Source organism: Pristiophorus japonicus, chromosome 16 (assembly GCF_044704955.1).
Source record: "Pristiophorus japonicus isolate sPriJap1 chromosome 16, sPriJap1.hap1, whole genome shotgun sequence".
Taxonomy (NCBI): domain Eukaryota; kingdom Metazoa; phylum Chordata; class Chondrichthyes; family Pristiophoridae; genus Pristiophorus; species Pristiophorus japonicus.
This window is the reverse complement of record NC_091992.1, coordinates 75084429-75102367: the sequence shown is the minus strand read 5'-3', so window position 1 is coordinate 75102367 and position 17939 is coordinate 75084429. Positions and strand designations below refer to the sequence as shown.

At 47.1% G+C, this 17939-nt stretch overlaps 1 protein-coding gene across 1 annotated transcript in view; it reads left to right on the top strand.

Annotated features, from left to right (window-relative positions):
• Nucleotides 1-17939, top strand: part of myo15b (myosin XVB) — a 480192-nt gene that overhangs the window by 163662 nt on the left and 298591 nt on the right. Inside the window, exons 24-25 of the mRNA XM_070856827.1 lie at nucleotides 453-543; nucleotides 2584-2591. Of these exons, the coding sequence (XP_070712928.1) occupies nucleotides 453-543; nucleotides 2584-2591 (99 nt within the window). The remainder of the gene's footprint in view (nucleotides 1-452; nucleotides 544-2583; nucleotides 2592-17939) is intronic.

The window sequence follows — 17939 nt, the reverse complement described above, 5'->3', positions numbered from 1 at the left end:
TCAGATCCAATAATCTTCACCTTAGATTGTTGCCTGATGGTGCAGCCCCAAACACCACCGCAGCACACCCCACATTGCTGCATAATGTGCTTAACCACATTAGACTGTGCGAAGCAAATCGCCAACTTAGCCAACTGGGCTACATAGGCATGAGTGATCCAGTTCTCCTTATTACATTGATAAATGGTGCGGCTCGTTCCTAAGAGACTTATGATGGAAACCAAGGTGAATGACACAGTTTGCCTCCATTGCAAGCCCCTCATGTAGGGAGTTCAGGCCTGAAGTGATGTGTTTGCCAAAGTGCTTCCTTGAAGAAGATGTGAGCCTCTCAGGGGGAGCGCGGGTCAGAGATTCCGTCTACACCAGTTATTAGCTTTTACCAGCAGTGGGTTTTTGGGCGAGTGTGTCCACTGTACGGTCTTTAACATCATGCACCAACTTCTCCACTACAGGACTCGCTACAAGAGGTTGAAGAGGACCTTTTTGCAGTTTGGGGCTACAGTGGTCATCTCATGTGTCGTTGCTCACAGGAGACACAATCAGGTTTGAAAATAATCAACTTGCATCTGATGCCAGCCTCCCCTCTCCTCCCTCCCCTCCCCAACCCTGTCCTCCCTTCCCCTCCCCTCTCCTCTCCCCCTCCCCTCTCCTCCCTCCCCTCCCCAACCCTGTCCTCCCCTCCCCTCTCCCCTCCCCTCCCCTCTCCTCCCTCCCCTCCCCAACCCTGTCCTCCCCTCCCCTCTCCTCCCTCTCCTCCCCAACCCTGTTCTCCCCTCCCCTCTCCCCCTCCCCTCTCCTCCCTCCCCTCTCCTCCCCAATCCTCTCCTCCCCTCCTCTCCCCTTCCTTCCCTTCTTCCCCCCTCCCCTCCTCCCCTCTCCATCCTCCATCCCATCCCCAACCCTATCCTCCCCTCCCTCTCTCCCCTGTCCAATCCTCTCTACCCTCCCCTCTCCTCCCCTCCCCCCTCCCATCTCCTCCACTCCCCTCCCTTCCCCTCTCCTCCCCTCCAACCCACATGCAGCAAGCGAGACGGTGGAGTGCGGCAGTGCATGTGTACATCAAAGTGTGATGGTACAGAGGGCACATGTCACATGCACCCTCCCCCCCACACCAAACAATAAACTTTGGGTGTAGTCCGTGCCCTCAGGGAGCGACCTCTTGCCCGGGCAGTGAGGGCCACTCCTTTATGAATGCCAGTGCACGGACAAGAAATCGTGGGAAGCGCATCTGCGATCCCATCGTAAGGTCCCGGCTGGGGGCACACACTCACAGTCAGGCCTGCTATCTCTGCTGCATGATGGTGCAGAGGAACCCGGAGAAGACAGGAGATAACATCTGAGCATATAGCTGCTCGCAGGAGGAGCTCTAAACAACAGTCAGTAAGAAAGAAAGACTTGCATTTATAGAGCACCTCTTACAACATAAGGACGTCCCAAAGAGCATTTCAGCCAATTAAGTAATTTTGGAGTGTAGTCACTGGTGTAATGAAGGAAACGTAGCAGCCAATTTGCACACAGCAAGCTCCCACAAACAGCAATGTGATAATGACCAGATAATCTGTTTTAGTGATATTGGTTGAGGGGTAAATATTGGCCAGACACCGGGGATAACTCCCCTGCTCTTCGTCAAATAGTGCCATCGGATCTTTAACATCCATCTGAGAAAGCTGACTGGGACTTGGTTTAACGTCTTCTCCGAAAGACGGCACCTCTGACAGTGCAGCGCTCCCTCAGCACTGCACTGGGAGTGTCAGCCTAGATTTTGTGCTCAGGGCTCTGGGGTGTGATTTGAACCCACAACCGTCTGGCTCAGAGGCGAGTGTGCTACCCACTGAGCGCTGGCAGACACCACATCGATGGAGAACGCACATCTTCTGATAAATCCATCTTGGGTTCATGGCCTTGGATTTTCTTGGAGCTGCTCCCGCTTCGCTGCTGTAACTCCACCATAACTTCACCGCAACTCTACCGTAACATCACTGTAACTTCACCGTAACTCCACCGTAACATCACTGCAACTTCACTGTAACTTCATCGTAACTCCACCGTAACATCGCTGTAACTTCACCGTAACTTCATCGTAACTCCACCGTAACATCGCTGTAACTTCACTGTAACTCTACCATAACTCCACCGTAACATCGCTGTAACTTCACCGTAACTCCACCGTAACATCGCTGTAACTTCACTGTAACTTCATCGTAACTCCACCATAACATCGCTGTAACTTCACCGTAACTTCATCGTAACTCCACCGTAACATCGCTGTAACTTCACTGTAACTTCATCGTAACTCCACCGTAACATCGCTGTAACTTCACCGTAACTCCACCGTAACATCGCTGTAACTTCATCGTAACTCCACCGTAACTTCGCTGCAACTTCATCGTAACCCCACCGTAACATCGCTGTAACTTCACTGTAACTCTACCGTAACTTCACCACAGGTCTGACCTTCCATTTTTGGCATGCGTCCATTGAAGTTACGACAATGGTTCGGGAGCAGTTCAGAGGAAATTCCAGGCCAATAATTCATTTCTTTTTTCGGCTTTTATCAGTTGAGACGCTTCCTTTTCTCCTTAGTCACCCATGTGAGTAAATAAGTGTTCTGCACAGCAATAAATACTGCTCTGAATGAATCAGCTCTGAACATGGACATTTGATGAGAGTCCATAGAAGATACTTCTTGCACGAATTAAGGCACTTGATATTACAGGGAATATAGCTGCATGGACTGAGAGATGGCTATGGGGCAGAGAACAAAGAGTAGGAGTAAATGAATGTTTTCAGATTGGCAGGATGTGGGTGTAGGTGTGCCCAGGGATCTGTACGGGATTTCTCCTGTTTTCCATTTATATAAATGGTTTGAACAAAGGCAGAAGGGCCGGTGGGAAACTGAAGAATGCAGGAAACTGTAGGAGGAATGAGGCAGGTTAGCAGAGTGGGCAGATAGGTGGCAGATGCAGTTCAAGGCAGAGACATGTGAAGCAGTACATTCTGGGAAAAAGAACAGTGAAAGAGTATATACCCTAACGGGACAGATCGATCACATTCACTCTGAGAGTGAATACTGATCACACAGAGAGATCTGGGATGGAGATTGAACTTTAAAGGTGGGAATGCAGGTAGAAAAAGGCCACTAAAAAAGCAAGTTATATTCTAGGTTTTATATATTGAATATAAATGCAAGGGCGTGATGTATTTTTACAGACATTGGTTCAGCCCCAATTTGAATATACCAATTCCTGTGGGTGAAAAGGTACGGCCATGAGACTGACAGCAGGAATGAGGGGGTTACAGTGGAAGATTTCGAGAGGGTGAACAGTGATGGATTGTTTCCACAGGATGGTGAATTGATAATGAGGAGGTGCAGACTGAGGAGTGTCACTACAAGAACATATAGGGAAGTTGGAAGAGATGTTTTCATAGAGCACGGAATGATTTACCAAAAGGGGCTATTGAGGGAGAGACTAAAACATTATTTAAAAGGGAATTAGATGAAGATGTGAAAAGGAAGAATATAAAAGGATATGGGAACATAGGAATTGCTAGACAGGAAATTACCACAGTCCATCTAGCTCACCCTCTACCATGCTGGTAGTCACATGATACGATAATAACGGAGGTATTGACCAATCACAGCAATCGATCTCCACCAATGAGTCTCCAACAGACCCAGACATGAGGTGAGGAAACCCCAGGGGTGGAGAACTTTGGGACCCAGAGCTCCAAAGTCCCCTCTTTCTCCCACGCACGCTACACTCACCACCTGTCATCTCTCAAATCACTCACATTCTGTATCCCAAATATTATGGGGGAAGGGATATGGAAAAGGGTGTAGGAATGGGATTTGATTGGACAGCTCCAGTTGAACAGCTCAGCACAATGGGTGGAGAGGCCTCCTGCTGTGCTATCATTTCTATGATTATATAACACAGATACTACCTGTTAGATCTCTTAATTTCCAATGAAATACGAACTCCGATGGTAGTTTTAACTTTTTAATTCTTGGCAGAGAGCAACAAACTGTTGGCTGATTGCCAGTTTCTTTGTCTTACTGAGACACATGGTCAAAATGGCTGTACTTTATACCTGGATCAATTTACAGAAAAGAACTCGCCTTCTTTGACCTTATTGGCTCAATTGAAAGTCTTTTAACGTTTTATTGGCTCGCTACCCAAGGTCCGAAAATGTCAAGTTGATTGATGAGTTAATGCAACATGCCGAACTGCATGTAGCAGCCTTGACTTGGGGGTCTGTGAATTTTCACAGTCTGTCTAAATGAGCCTGTTTGAATACTCTATCAATTCCCCCTTTGATTCTTTCACAAACTGAATCATAAAACTTCAGGTATCACTGGTTAAACATTCTACAAAATAATTTCATACATGTTAATAGAGTTTCCTTCTAAAATTTGTTGATGTGTTTCGCCACATGTCCGGACTAGTAGCTTCCACACAAATTTACACCAACCCGAGTTCCATCGTGGCCACAATGGAAGTCTGGTTTTAGTAGGTTAATTAACCTTATTCCAATTTAATCCAAATCAATATCTTAATCAATAATACAGTAAATTTATACATTTTCGCGAAAAGTAATTGTCCTTATTAGATTTCAGCTTCAGTTACGGGTGCTCGTTTAACGTGTGAAGCGTGGATCCAAGCTTTCTTTCCTTGGACTTTAACAGCTGCCTGGGTGGTCAATAACACTTGATAAGGTCCCTCCCACTTGGCACCCAAAGGTTCTTTATGCAACTTTTTCACATACATCCAGACTCCCGGGATGATGTCGTGTCCTCCTTCGGGTGGATTACCCCAAGCTGCCGATACCCGTCGGGAAACAGAACTAATAGCATTGGTTAAGTTCGGACAGTATGATAACAAAGTGTCACTCATTAAGTGAACATCAGCTTTCCGTAAATCGATAGTTCCTGGCAGTGACATGGGTCTTCCTGTTATAATTTCAAATGGGCTTAGACCTGTAGTTCTGTTCGGGGTTGCTCTAATGCTACATAGCACTATTGGTAGTGCCTGGGGCCATGGTGTTCCTGCTTGGTGATATTTGGCAAGCCGTTGTTTCAGAGTTCGATTCATTCGCTCGACTTGTCCTGATGATTGTGGATGATAAAAACAGTGTAAATCCCACGTAATGTTCAGTAACCTACAGACTTCTTGGCAGACAGCACCTGTGAAGTATGTTCCCTGATCTGAGTCAATGCTACTCGGGACTCCCCATCGGGGAATGTAATCCTTACACAAGACCTTTGCAGTGTGATTGGCTGTGGCTCTTTTAGTTGGGACAGCTTCTACCCATCTAGAGAATCTGTCAACCATGACAAGAATGTTAGTGTATCCTTGGCATGAAGGAAGAGATATATAATCAACCTGCAGATGCTGGAATGGTCCAACAGGGGCAGGGGGCCTCAGTTGGGGCATTACCGTGATGGGTCCAGAATTATTTTTCTGGCAGACCACACAGCGGTCTGTTACCAGCTGGGCATGTTTTTTAAATCCTCGACCCCACCAGCTTTTCTGGAACCGTGCCGTCATCTGTTGTGAGGCCAAGTGTCCCCACGAGTGGATCTGTTGGGCTAAAAAAGGCATAAGCGCTTGTGGCGCGACTGGCTTGTCGGTAACTCTTTGTCTCCAGACACCATCTTCGCATAGCTTAATTCCTGCCTCAATCCATGTCCATTTTTCCTCTCGGGAGCACTCGCCTTGCATTGTTTGAAGGTCACGTGTCACAGTCCTGAGTGCTTTCAATCTGCACATCTGTGTTGGTTCTTCTGGAGGAACGCCCTGTGAGGCGGCATCTTTAGCTGCCTGGTCGGCTAGGGCATTTCCTTGTGCTTCTGTGGTATTTTCCTTGGTATGGGCCTTACACTTCAGGATGGACACTTCCTGAGGTAATTGTATGGCCTCCAGTAAGTCTCGGACTTCTTTTCCATTTCGGATAGGTGTACCAGCAGCAGTGAGGAATCCTCTTTTCCGCCATAACATACCAAAGTCGTGAGCGACTCCAAAAGCATAACGCGAATCTGTGTAGACATTAGCTGTCTGTCCTTCTGCTATTCGACATGCTTCTGACAGGGCCTGTAACTCGGCCTGTTGTACTGACGTTCCTGAGGGTAAACATCCTTTTGCCACTACCTCATATAAGGTTGTAACTGCCCATCCTGCTTTTCTGGTACCATTGTCAACAAAGGAGGAACCATCTGTAAACAGGATGAGGTCTGGGTTGTGCAGAGGCTCCTCTGCTGCTAAGGCTGCTTCTTCTGTTTCTTTTAAAATCTCCACGCAGTCATGCTCTTCACATTCTACCCCCTCTTGCTCCCTCGATTCTGACATCGGGAGCATAGTTGCGGGATTTACCGGGCTGGCCCGGACGATATGGAGATTAGGAGCTTCCAAAACTGCTGTCCAGTGGGTCCATCTTGCTGCTGTCACCTGAGACATTCTATTCATAGACAGCAAAGCGTATACGGTGTGGGGACACTTGACAATCAGCTTTTGGTCGAGGACTAGACCCACAGTGATCATTACCGCTCGACATGTAGCTTCCATGGCCCTTAGGCAACTTCCCCATCCGAGGGCTACCGCATCCAGTTTTGCCGAATAATAGCCAATAGGTCTTTGCCGATCCCCATGTTCTTGTGTCAGTATAACTGTCATATATCCTTCTTTCTCATGAACAAACAGGGTAAATGGCTTACCACTGTCGGGGATTCCCAGAGCCGGTGCCGAATACAAAACCTTTTTCAAACTCAGGAAGGCCTCTTGCTATTCTTTAGTGAGGGTGATGGCTTCTTTAGAGGCACGTTTCCCCTTTAAAATATCATTCAGTGGCTGAGCAAGCTGTGTGAAGGAGTCAATCCAATTTCTGTTAAAGTTACACAATCCCAAAAAAGACCTTAGTTCCTGAATAGTGGTGGTTTTTTTAGCAGCCCGAATGGCTGCAGTTCTATCCTGGGTAAGTTCTCTCTTTCCTTGTGAAATCTTTTGTCCCAGGTATACAACCTCTTCTTGGGATATTTGTGCTTTGTCGATGCTGGCTTTATGTCCTTTCAGCCGAAGGTGATCCAGCAAAGCTCGTAAATCATGTTCATGCTGTTCTTCCGTGTTTGAAGCTTGCAGGATATCGTCTACATATTGGATGACTGTGGATGACAGGGGAGGTCATTCTCGCAAATGGCTTTGTAAAGCTATGTGGAATACCGTAGGGCTATTGTGGAAACCCTACAGTAACCGGGTCCAAGTATACTGTTGTCCTTGGACAGTGAAAGCAAACCACTGTTGAACCTCCGGTGCCAGAGGCACCGACCAAAATCTGTTGGCTATATCTATAACCGAGAAATATTTATGTTCCGGTTTGAGGGCATTAAAAATGGTGGCGGGATCTGCGACTAAAGGAGCTTTTTGATCAATACACTGGTTAGCTTTCCTATAATCGACAGTCAAACGCCAAGTCTCATTAGATTTCTGTACCGGCCACGGGGCTATTGGAGGAGCTATGCGTTTTAATAAGCACCCCTTGTTTCTCCAATTGCTGAATAACCGGTAAGATTCCTGCGATGGCAGTTGGAGTGATGGGATACTGTTTAGTGCATGGAGGCTTGGTCCCTGTAAACGACGCAGGGTCCATCTGGAGTAGGCCACAATCATTCTTATCTTTAGCCCGTATCGGGTGTTCCTTCAATTCTTCTTTCTTCAAAGTTCTAATTGACCATGTCACCCGACCATCCTCGAAATGCAACGATGAATCTACTTGGATTAGAACGTATATTCCCAAAAGGGGTTGATCTACTGGGCCTATCCAGACCGGCGTGGTTAGTTCATGTGGACCCTGCCCTATAAGTACCGGTGTTGTCCTTTTAATTTCCATTTTATGGCCCCCAACTCCATAGGCTGTACGTGCCCAAACCATCCAACGGCAAAAAGTCTCCATATTGTAGGGGCAAGCATGTTAATTCCGCCCCTGTGTCTAAAAGACAGTCCACATCCTTATCGCCCACCCTCACATAGCCTATTTCCCCTTTGTTGTATTAGTGCGAGGAGGGGGGCCAGGGTGGGCTCTAATCGTTTTTTGCTATCCCAAGTAACTCCTTCTGTTGTTGTATTGTCAGTCGCTTAAATGCTTCTATGAGGTCGTTATCTTGTGACAAGCCTGGCTTGTTGGCTGAATTGTATCCCTGGCTGCGTCCTCTTCCCCAGCCACGACCTTGCTGTTTTGCCCTGCACGTCTTGGCCCAGTGACCTTCTTTCCCACAATAATGAAATTTTCCGGGTAATTTTCCTAATGACTGTTTATCAGAATCCTGGGATTTCCATCCCATAGCCTGTACAGCTCGGACTTTAGCTCCCATATCCCGATCTAATTGGTTACATCGATCCACCAATGCTGCAAAGGTAGTTCCTCTACCTTCCCAGTCCGGTAACACTATCTTAAGCATTTTGGACAGTTCTGGCTTTAGACCTGCCACGAAAGCTGCTTTCAGGGGTCCAAACGCTTGTTCATCCATTTCCTCATCCGTATTATTCATACCCGAATGTTCTAGCCACGTGCATCTAAACCGCTCGTCATACTCCAGGACCTCCTCTGTTCCTTTCTGTTGGCAGGCAGCAATTTTTCCCCAGTCTGTCTTAGCTGGACTGAAGGCTTGCAGCCAGTGTTTAATCGCCTCCCATCCTGCGTCTAATTCTTGCTCATTCTGCCCCAAAGCTTCTTCTACCTTGTCGTGCAATTTTCTTCCCTGTGTTTCTGGCACCATTATGGTCAAAATTTGCACTCCGTCCCAGGGATGAAGTTGATATATATTTCTTAAGCGGTCCAATTGGTCCCACGTTTTTAATCCCCCTTTCTTTGGATTGGGCAATTCTTTGGACCATTTATCAATTTTCTCTGGGTCTGCCGGATCATGAACTAAGTATTCTTCGTACACCCTTCTCTTTGTTTTTTTGGTTCCGCCCTCATCCGCAGTCTCTTCTGATTTGACTACAACTTGTCTTTTTTTAAACGGGGCAAAGCGCACCCCTAATTCTTCATCATCCTCTGACACTGTATTGTCGGAGGATTCAGAAACCGTATCTATTCCTCGGTCGTGTCTTCGGGTTTGCGCTTTTAATTTATCCAAACATGGGTACCCTGGGAATTGATCAATACATTTTCCTTTTCCCATTACTGCCTCTTGACCTAATGATTTTTTCCATTCTTTAATTTCACCTTTAAGATCTTTAACTTCCGCTTCCAGTTTTTCAAGTTCAAGCTTTTTCTGTCACAGTTGTGCACAAACAGCTTGAAATTGATCCTTTGTACTGGTCAGTTCTCGATCATGTTGGGAACGCATTATAATTTCATTCCGGTTTCGAATCTGGCCCATAACCGCTAAGGACCATCTAGTTCGCTCTTTATTTTTCATACGGGTCGTTTTTCCCCAGACCCTTTTAATCTCGTCCAAGGACCATTTCCTTTGGAGGTTCCATACTTTTGTTCGATCTTAATACAGGTTTTAGATAAGTTGAATTGTTGCTCTATGTATTCTTTCAACTGTTCGAGAATTAAATCTAGCGAAACTTGAGGTGGTGCCTGCCCACCTTTAACAGTTGTAGGCAATTCTTTGCCCTTTTCTCCTGCTGCCATTTCTTTACTGAGTTCTTTACTGGGGTCTCGAGTCGTAGGCCTGCTAGCCGATCAATAGGTCGGTGATTAATTAACTAACACACCACCGAAGTTTAGACGTCTATGGGACCTCGAGCCGACTACCAACCGGAGGGTTCGCAAACCGGAGGCTTTCGGAATCGCGTAGGAGAGGCTAATTTAGACTTTTGACCGAGGACTTTTTTTTAAAAAGAGGAGTCCTTACCTCTATATGTAGGTCCGATGTCCAAAATTCAGTTTCTTTCCTCAGCGATCCTGTTCGCAGCGCCAAAATTGTTAGATCTCTTAATTTCCAATGAAATACGAACTCCGATGGTAGTTTTAACTTTTTAATTCTTGGCAGAGAGCAACAAACTGCTGGCTGATTGCTAGTTTCTTTGTCTTACTGAGACACATGGTCAAAATGGCTGTACTTTATACTTGGATCAATTTACAGAAAAGAACTCGCCTTCTTTGACCTTATTGGCTCAATTGAAAGTCTTTTAACGTTTTATTGGCTCGCTACCCAAGGTCCGAAAATGTCAAGTTGATTGATGAGTTGGGGGTCTGTGAATTTTCACAGTCTATCTAAATGAGCCTGTTTGAATACTCTATCACTACCCCTGCTAGATACCCCACCGAATCAATTTGACAGGCTTCATTGCTCGATTAGCTAGTTCCTCAAAGTTGCTCTCTTATCTCTGTTTGAACTGAGCAGGTTGCCACAGACTCTGAGCGCATCCACTTCCAGTTCCTCTTACATCTTACCTCCATCTTATCACAAGTTTCTATTACATCACAAGCCCTCAGTGCTTGCTGGCTCCTATCTGCTCCTGACTGTTCATTTTGGCTTATCAAGGTGTAGTGATCAATCACTCCTACTACAGGTACAGCACGGGTTAGATACAGAGTAAAGCTCCCTCTACACTGTCCCATCAAATACTCCCAGGGCAGGTACAGCACGGGGTTAGTTACAGAGTAAAGCTCCCTCTACACTGTCCCATCAAACACTCCCAGGGCAGGTACAGCATGGGGTTAGATACAGAGTAAAGCTCCCTCTACACTGTCCCATCAAACACTCCCAGGGCAGGTACAGCATGGGGTTAGATACAGAGTAAAGCTCCCTCTACACTGTAATGCAAGAAGTTTGATGTAAATATGACAGGAGTGGTAAAACAACATCAACTTGCATTTATATAGCGCCTTTAACGTAGTAAAACATCCCAAGATGCTTCACAGGAACGTTACCAAACAAAATTTGACACCGAGAAATAAAGGGAAAAAGTGGAGCAGATGGAGGTAGGTTTTAAGGTGTGTCTTAAAGGAGGAGAGAGATAGTGAGGCGGAGAGGTTTAGGGAGGGAATTCCAGAGCTTAAGGCCCAAGCAGCTGAAGGCATGGCCTTCAATGGTGGATGAGATTAAAATCGGGGATGCTCTTGAGGCCAGAATCGGCGGCACAAAGATGTCTCAGGAGGATTGTAGGGCTGGAGGAGATTACAGAGTTCGGGATGGGTGAGGCCATGGAGGAATTTTAAAATGAGGAGAATTTTTAAATGGAGGCGTTGCTTAACCGGGAGCCAATGAAGATCAGCCAGCACAAGGTGAGAGTGGGACTTGGTGCGCGTTTTCAAACCCTCCATGGCCTCGCCCCTCCCTATCTCTGTAATCTCCTCCAGCCCTATAACCCTCCGAGATATCTGCGCTCCTCCAATTCTGGGCTCTTGAGCATCCCTGATTTTAATCGCTTCAGCATTAGCAGCCGTGCCTTCAGCTGTCAAGACAGTAAACTCTGGAATTCCCTCCCTAAATCTCTCCACATCTCTACCTTTGTTTCCCCCTTCAAGTCACTCCTTAAAACCCATCTCATCTGCCCTAATATCTCTCTTATGTGGCTCGGTGTCAAATTTTATTTGATAACGCACTTTGGAACTTTTTACTATGTTAAAGGCACTATATAGATACAGGTTGCTGTGGTTAAAACTCACACAGTTACACATGGAGATCTAAACAATCCCAGCTTCTACAGTCGCCCCAGATAACTGATGTCCCTCACCCCTGGTACCAATCTAGTAAATCTCTGCACCCTCTCCAAGGCCTTGACTTCCTTCCTAAAGTGTGGTGCACAGAATTGGACACAATTCTCTAGCTGACATCTAATCAGTGATTTATATAGGTTCATCATAACTTCCTGGCTTTTGTACTCTATGCCTCTATTTACAAAGCCGAAGATTCCATTCGTATTTTGAAAGATTTTAAAGATTTGTGCACATGTACCCCCAGGCCTCTCCGTTCCTGCACCCCTTTAAAATTGTAGCATTTACTTTATACTGCCTTTTGTCATTTTTCCTTCCAAAATGCATCATTTCACACTTCTTTGCATTAAACATTATCTGCCATGTGCCTGCCATTTCACCAGTCCGTGTCCTCCTGGAGTCTGCTACTATCCTCCTCACTGTTTACTATATTTCCAAGCTATGCACCATCTGCAGACTTTGACATTATGCTCCCTATACCCACGTCTAGGTCATTAATATATATCAAAATGAGCAGTGGTCCTAATCCCAATTCCTGGGGAACACCCCTGTATACTGCCCTCTGGTCTGACCAGCAACTGTTCAGCACTACTCTCTGTTTTCTGTCTCACAGCCAAATTCGTATCAACTGTCAATTTAATCCCATGGACTTCAATTTTTCGAACAAGTCTATTATATGATACTTTATGAAGCGCCTTATGAAAGTCCATGTATACAAGTGATTTCCACGTGACAATTCATTTTGTCCCGGATTATGGTATTAGAGATTCAGTGTGTGTTTAGAGTGTACATGTGTGCGAGTGAGTGAGTGAGTGAGTCAGTCAGTGAGTCAGTGAGTGAGTGAGTAACTGCCCTGATGAGTTTAAACTTGTGGTGTGGCATCGTTCGCATGCCAGACACGAGACTCCCAAAGCAAACGCTCTACTCGGAACTCCTTCACGGCAAACGAGCCAAAGGTGGGCAGCGGAAACATTACAGGGACACCCTCCCTGATAAAGTGCAACAACCCCACCGACACCTGGGAGTCCCTGGCCAAAAAATCACCCTAAGTGGAGGAAGTGCATCCGGGAGGGCGCTGAGCACCTCAAGTCTCATCGCCGAGAGCATGCAGAAAACAAGCGCAGGCAGCGGAAAGAGCGTGCGGAAACCCAGTCCCACCCACCCCTTCCCTCAACAACTATCTGCCCCACCTGTGACAGAGACTGTAATTCCCATATTGGACTGTTCAGCCACCTAAGGACTCATTTTAAGAGTGGAAGCAAGTCTTCTTCAATTCCGAGGGACTGCTTATGATGATATGCTGGGTGAGGAGCAATGTTCACATCATGTCCATGACTTTAGTGAGGCAAACAAGTTATTAAAGGATATGAATCATCACAGAAATCATTGCAGAGCTGCTTAGGAGCAGGGTGAGGCTGTGCACAATCTGTGTCACGTAACGAAAGTTACAAAGGCCAGTGATTAATGACAGTGCCACTCAAATGCTATGTGTGCTTTGCCAGGGTCGGGAGTTAACCCTATGACAAAGAGAACGCCTCACCTTTGAATGGGAGGAGTGTCCAATATCTAATACAAGGATCAGGAACGTATCCTAGCAACAGGTGAAAAGCTTACAGTCCCAATATTTACGCGTTTACCGCCAATAGAATCAATAGTGGGATTGGCCTATTTATAGCAAGGTATAAAGCTGGGGGATAAGACAAGAGCTCAGATAGGCACTGTACACAAGCAGAAGTGGAATCACCCTGACACACAGCACGGAGCACAAATGCTCACCAGCACGTCAACACACAGCATGATGCACACACGTACATTGACACATCAACACACACCACTGTGCACAAATGCACACCAATATGGCAACACACAGCGTGATCTTTCTACCCTGAGTTCCCTCTCTCCCCTCCTGTTACATCCACAATAAAGTAATGTGATTGAGTACTGTAGAAGTGAGTAAGTGTGACTTTAGTCTCTTTATTCTAACTCCAGAGTGCTGGTACAGCATGGGAGACCTGCTGACAGTGCTCCCAAGGGATGGGGATCCCTTGGGACTCCAACAGATACGCCCTTTGGTGGCGGTAGAATGCTGGTTACATAGGGTTGCATACATAACATCACTCCCTCCCAAAGTCAATAGTACACTTATTTACAGGGTGAGATGATCTGGGGCTTTTCGCTCCCCAGTCAATCATTTCGGTACAAATGCAGGTGCCGGTGAGTTGGTTGGGCCTTCACTGGGCTGCTGCGCAGCTGGCCTTGCGGGGCTGCTGGGGATGATGAGTTCAGCTTCGTGGTCAACGATGATGTCGGTTGTCACTTGTGTGTGTATCGGAGGGTCGAAGTTGGTGGTGTCCTCTTCAGGTTGCTCGTGGCTGTCTGTGAATCGCAGTTTGGTTTGGACCAAATGCTTTCTGCAAGTTAGTCCATTTGCGAGTTTGACCTGAAACACCCTACTCCCTTCTTTGGCTATGATAGTGCCAGCAAGACATTTGGGACCATGTCCATAGTTGAGTACAAATACAGGGTCATTGACTTCAATATCGCGTGATAAATTTGCGTGATCATGGTACATGCTTTGTTGATGCCGCTTGCCCTCGACGTAATCATGGAGATCAGGGTGGACTAGAGAAAGCCTTTTTTGAGCACCCTTTTCATGAGCACTTGGCTGGGCGAGTGGTGCGGTAGCTGAGCAGGACTCGGGACAGGCGGGTCTGCAGGGAGCCTTCCGACACGCGTTTCAAGTTTTGCTTGATGGTTTGGACTGCCCGTTCTGCCTGGCTGTTGGATGCGGGATTGAATGGGGCAGATGTGACGTGCTTGATCCCATTGCGGGTCATGAATTCCTTGAATTCAGTGCTGGTGAAGCACGGCTCGTTGTTGCTGACAAGGACATCAGGCAGGCTGTGCGTGGCAATAATGGCTCGTAGGTTTTCGATGGTGACAATGGACGTGCTTGCAGACATTATTACATACTCAATCCATTTTGAATAAGCATCGACAACAACCAAGAACATTTTGCCTAGAAACGGGCCCGCAAAGTCAAGGAGGATCCTAGACCACGGTTTGGAGGGCCATGACCACAAACTTAGCGGTGCCTCCCTGGGTGCATTGCTCAGTTGAGAGCAAGTGTTGCATTGGCGCACGCAAGACTCCAAATCTGAGTCGATGCCGGGCCACTACACATGGGATCTGGCTATAGCTTTCATCATTACTATGCCTGGGTGGGTACTGTGTAGGTCGCGTATGAACGTTTCCCTGCCTTTCTTAGGCAAAAACACACAATTACCCCACAAAAAACAGTCCGCCTGTATGGACATTTCGTCTTTACGCTGCTGGAACGGCTTGATCTCTTCATGCATCTCCGCTGGGACGCTGGACCAGCTCCCATGGAAGACACAGTTTTTTTACAAGGGGCAGTAAAGGATCCTGGCTGGTCCAGGTCCTGATCTGGCGGGCCGTAACGGGTGACTTTTCATTTTCAAATGCATCCATCACCAAGAGCAAGTCTGCAGGCTGTGCCATTTCCACCCCGGTGGTGGGCAATGGTAGCCGACTGAGGACGTCAGTGCAGTTCTCTGTGGCGAATTACATAGTTATATGCAGACAGCGTGAGCGCCCATCTTTAGATGTGAGCAGAGGCATTGGTATTGATACCTTTGCTCTCTGAGAATAGCGATATGAGCAGCTTATGGTCAGTTTCTAACTCGAACTTAAGCCCAAACAGATACTGATGCATTTTTTTTACCCCATAAATGCATACCAGAGCTTTTTCAATCATGCTGTAGGCCCTTTTGGCCTTGGACAGGCTCCTGGACGCATAAGTGACCGGTTGCAATGTTCCCGATTCATTTGCTTGTTGTAACACACACCCGACCCCGTACAAAGACACATCGCAAGCTAGCACTAAACGTTTACAAGGTTCATACAGGACAAGCAGTTCGTTGGAACATAACAGATTTCAGGCTTTCTCAAAAGCTGTCTCTTGTGATTTCCCCCACAACCAGTCATCTCCCTTGTGTAGAGGTTCTAGCAAGGTGCTTAACCCGGGTAGAAAATTTCCAAAATAATTGAGGAGTCCCAGGAACGACCGCAGCTCCGTCACGTTCTGTGGTCTCGGCGCGTTCTTGATGGACTCCGTCTTGGCGTCGGTGGGTCTGATGGCGTCTGCCGCGATTCTTCTCCCTAAGAACTCGACCTCTGGCACCAGGAAAACACACTTCGAGCGTTTCAACCTGAGTCCCACGATCTAGCCAACTCAGAACCTCTTCCAGGTTCTGCAAGTGTTCGATGGTGTCTCGACCTGTGACCAGTATGTCGTCCTGGAAAACCACGGTGCGCGGAACCGACTTTAGCAGACTCTCCATGTTCCTTTGAAAAATAGCCGCGGCCGATCGAATCCCAAACGAGTGTCTATTGTAGGTGAACAGACCTTTGTGCGTGTTGATGCAGGTGAGGCCTTTCGAAGCTTCCACCAGCTCCTGCGTCATGTAGGCCGAGGTCAGGTCCAACTTGGTGAACATCTTCCCTCCTGCCAGCATCGCAAATAGATCGTCTGCCTTGGGTAGCGGGTACTGGTTCTGCAGCAGAAAACGATTAATCGTTACTTTATAGTCCCCGCAAATTCTGACTGTGCCATTGCCCTTGAGAACCGGAACAATTGGACTGGCCCACTCGTTGAACTCCACCGATGTGATGATGCCCTCTCGTTGCAGCCTGTCTAGGTCGATCTCCACTTTCTCTCGCATCATATATGGCACCGCCCGTGCCTTGTGGTGGATGGGTCGTGTATTGGGAATCAAGTAGATCTGCACCTTCGGCTCCGAGAAACTTCCGATGCCGGGCTCAAACAACGACGGAATTTTGCTCAGAACCTGGGCACATGACGCGTCGTCGACGGATGAAAGCGCTCGGATGTCATCCCAGTTCCAGCGGATTTTTCCCAGCCAGCTTCTGCCGAACAGTATAGAGCCATCTCCTGGTACTATCCATAGTGGTAGTTCGTGCATTGCTCCATCATAGGAGACTTTTACTGCTGTGCTGCCAATTATTGGGATCAGCTCTTTAGTGTAAGTTCTCAGTTTGGTGTGAATGGGGCTCAGCTTGGGCCTTTGTGCCTTGTTGCACCACAGCCTGTCGAAGGCCTTTTTGCACATGACAGACTGACTCACACCTGTGTCCAATTTCATGGATACTGGAATTCTGTTCAGTTCAACTTTTAACATGATTGGTGGACATTTCGTGGTGAAGGTGTGTACCCCGTACACTTCTGCCTCCGCAGTTTGAGTCTCTAGTTCAGTTTGATCCACTGTTTGCAGCTCATTTGCACTTTCGCTGGAGGTGTCCCATTGTTACACAGCCTTTGCATGCATAGTGTTTGAAGCGGCATTGATGGGCTCGATGATCACCTCCGCAGTGTCAACAAGGTGTTAACTGCCTCGCATTCCCACTTGATGGAGGACTCTGAGTCATTTGAGGTCGTGCAGTTGCAGGCGTGTACATTCTGCCATGTGAAAATGATGTTACTTTGTGTACAGTACTTGCCAAAACATCTTTATGCTGCAAAATTTGTTTGGTGTTACCGCTGGTGGACATAAATGCAGGGCTGTCGTTATGGCTTTACTCAGGTTTGGCGTTTCAACAGTCGCTAGTTTGCGAAGGATAACCTCATGGCCAATGCCAAGCACAAAAAAGCCTCTTAGCATTTGCTCCAGGAATCCATCAAATTCGCAATGTCTTGAAAGGCGCCTTAGTTCGGCGACATAGCTTGCCACTTCCTGGTCTTCATACGATTTGGTTGTTGGTTTCACTGGAGCAAGAAGATTCGACATGAGGCCATAGGTTGTTGCCCCGCAGATGGTGAGGAGAATCGCCCTTCGTTTGGCAGTGTTCTCATTCCCTTCCAGCTCGTTGGCCATGAAGTATTGGTGGAGTCGCTCCACGAAGGCCTCCCAATCGTCCCCTTCTGAGAATTTCTCCAGGATATCAACAGTTCTCTGCATTTTCGCGTGATGGTTCGTTATCTCGTCGACGGTTGTTACGTCCATAATAAAGTAATGTGATTGAGTACTGTAGACGTGAGTAAGTGTGACCTTAGTCTCTTTATTCTAACTCCAGAGTGCTGGGACAGCATGGGAGGCCTGCTTATATACAATACCCCCAAGGGATGCTGGGATCCCTTGGGACTCCAACAGATACGCCCTCTGGTGGCGGTAGAATGCTGGTTACATAGGGTTGCATACATAACACCTCAAATACCCCCACATCTGTCTCTC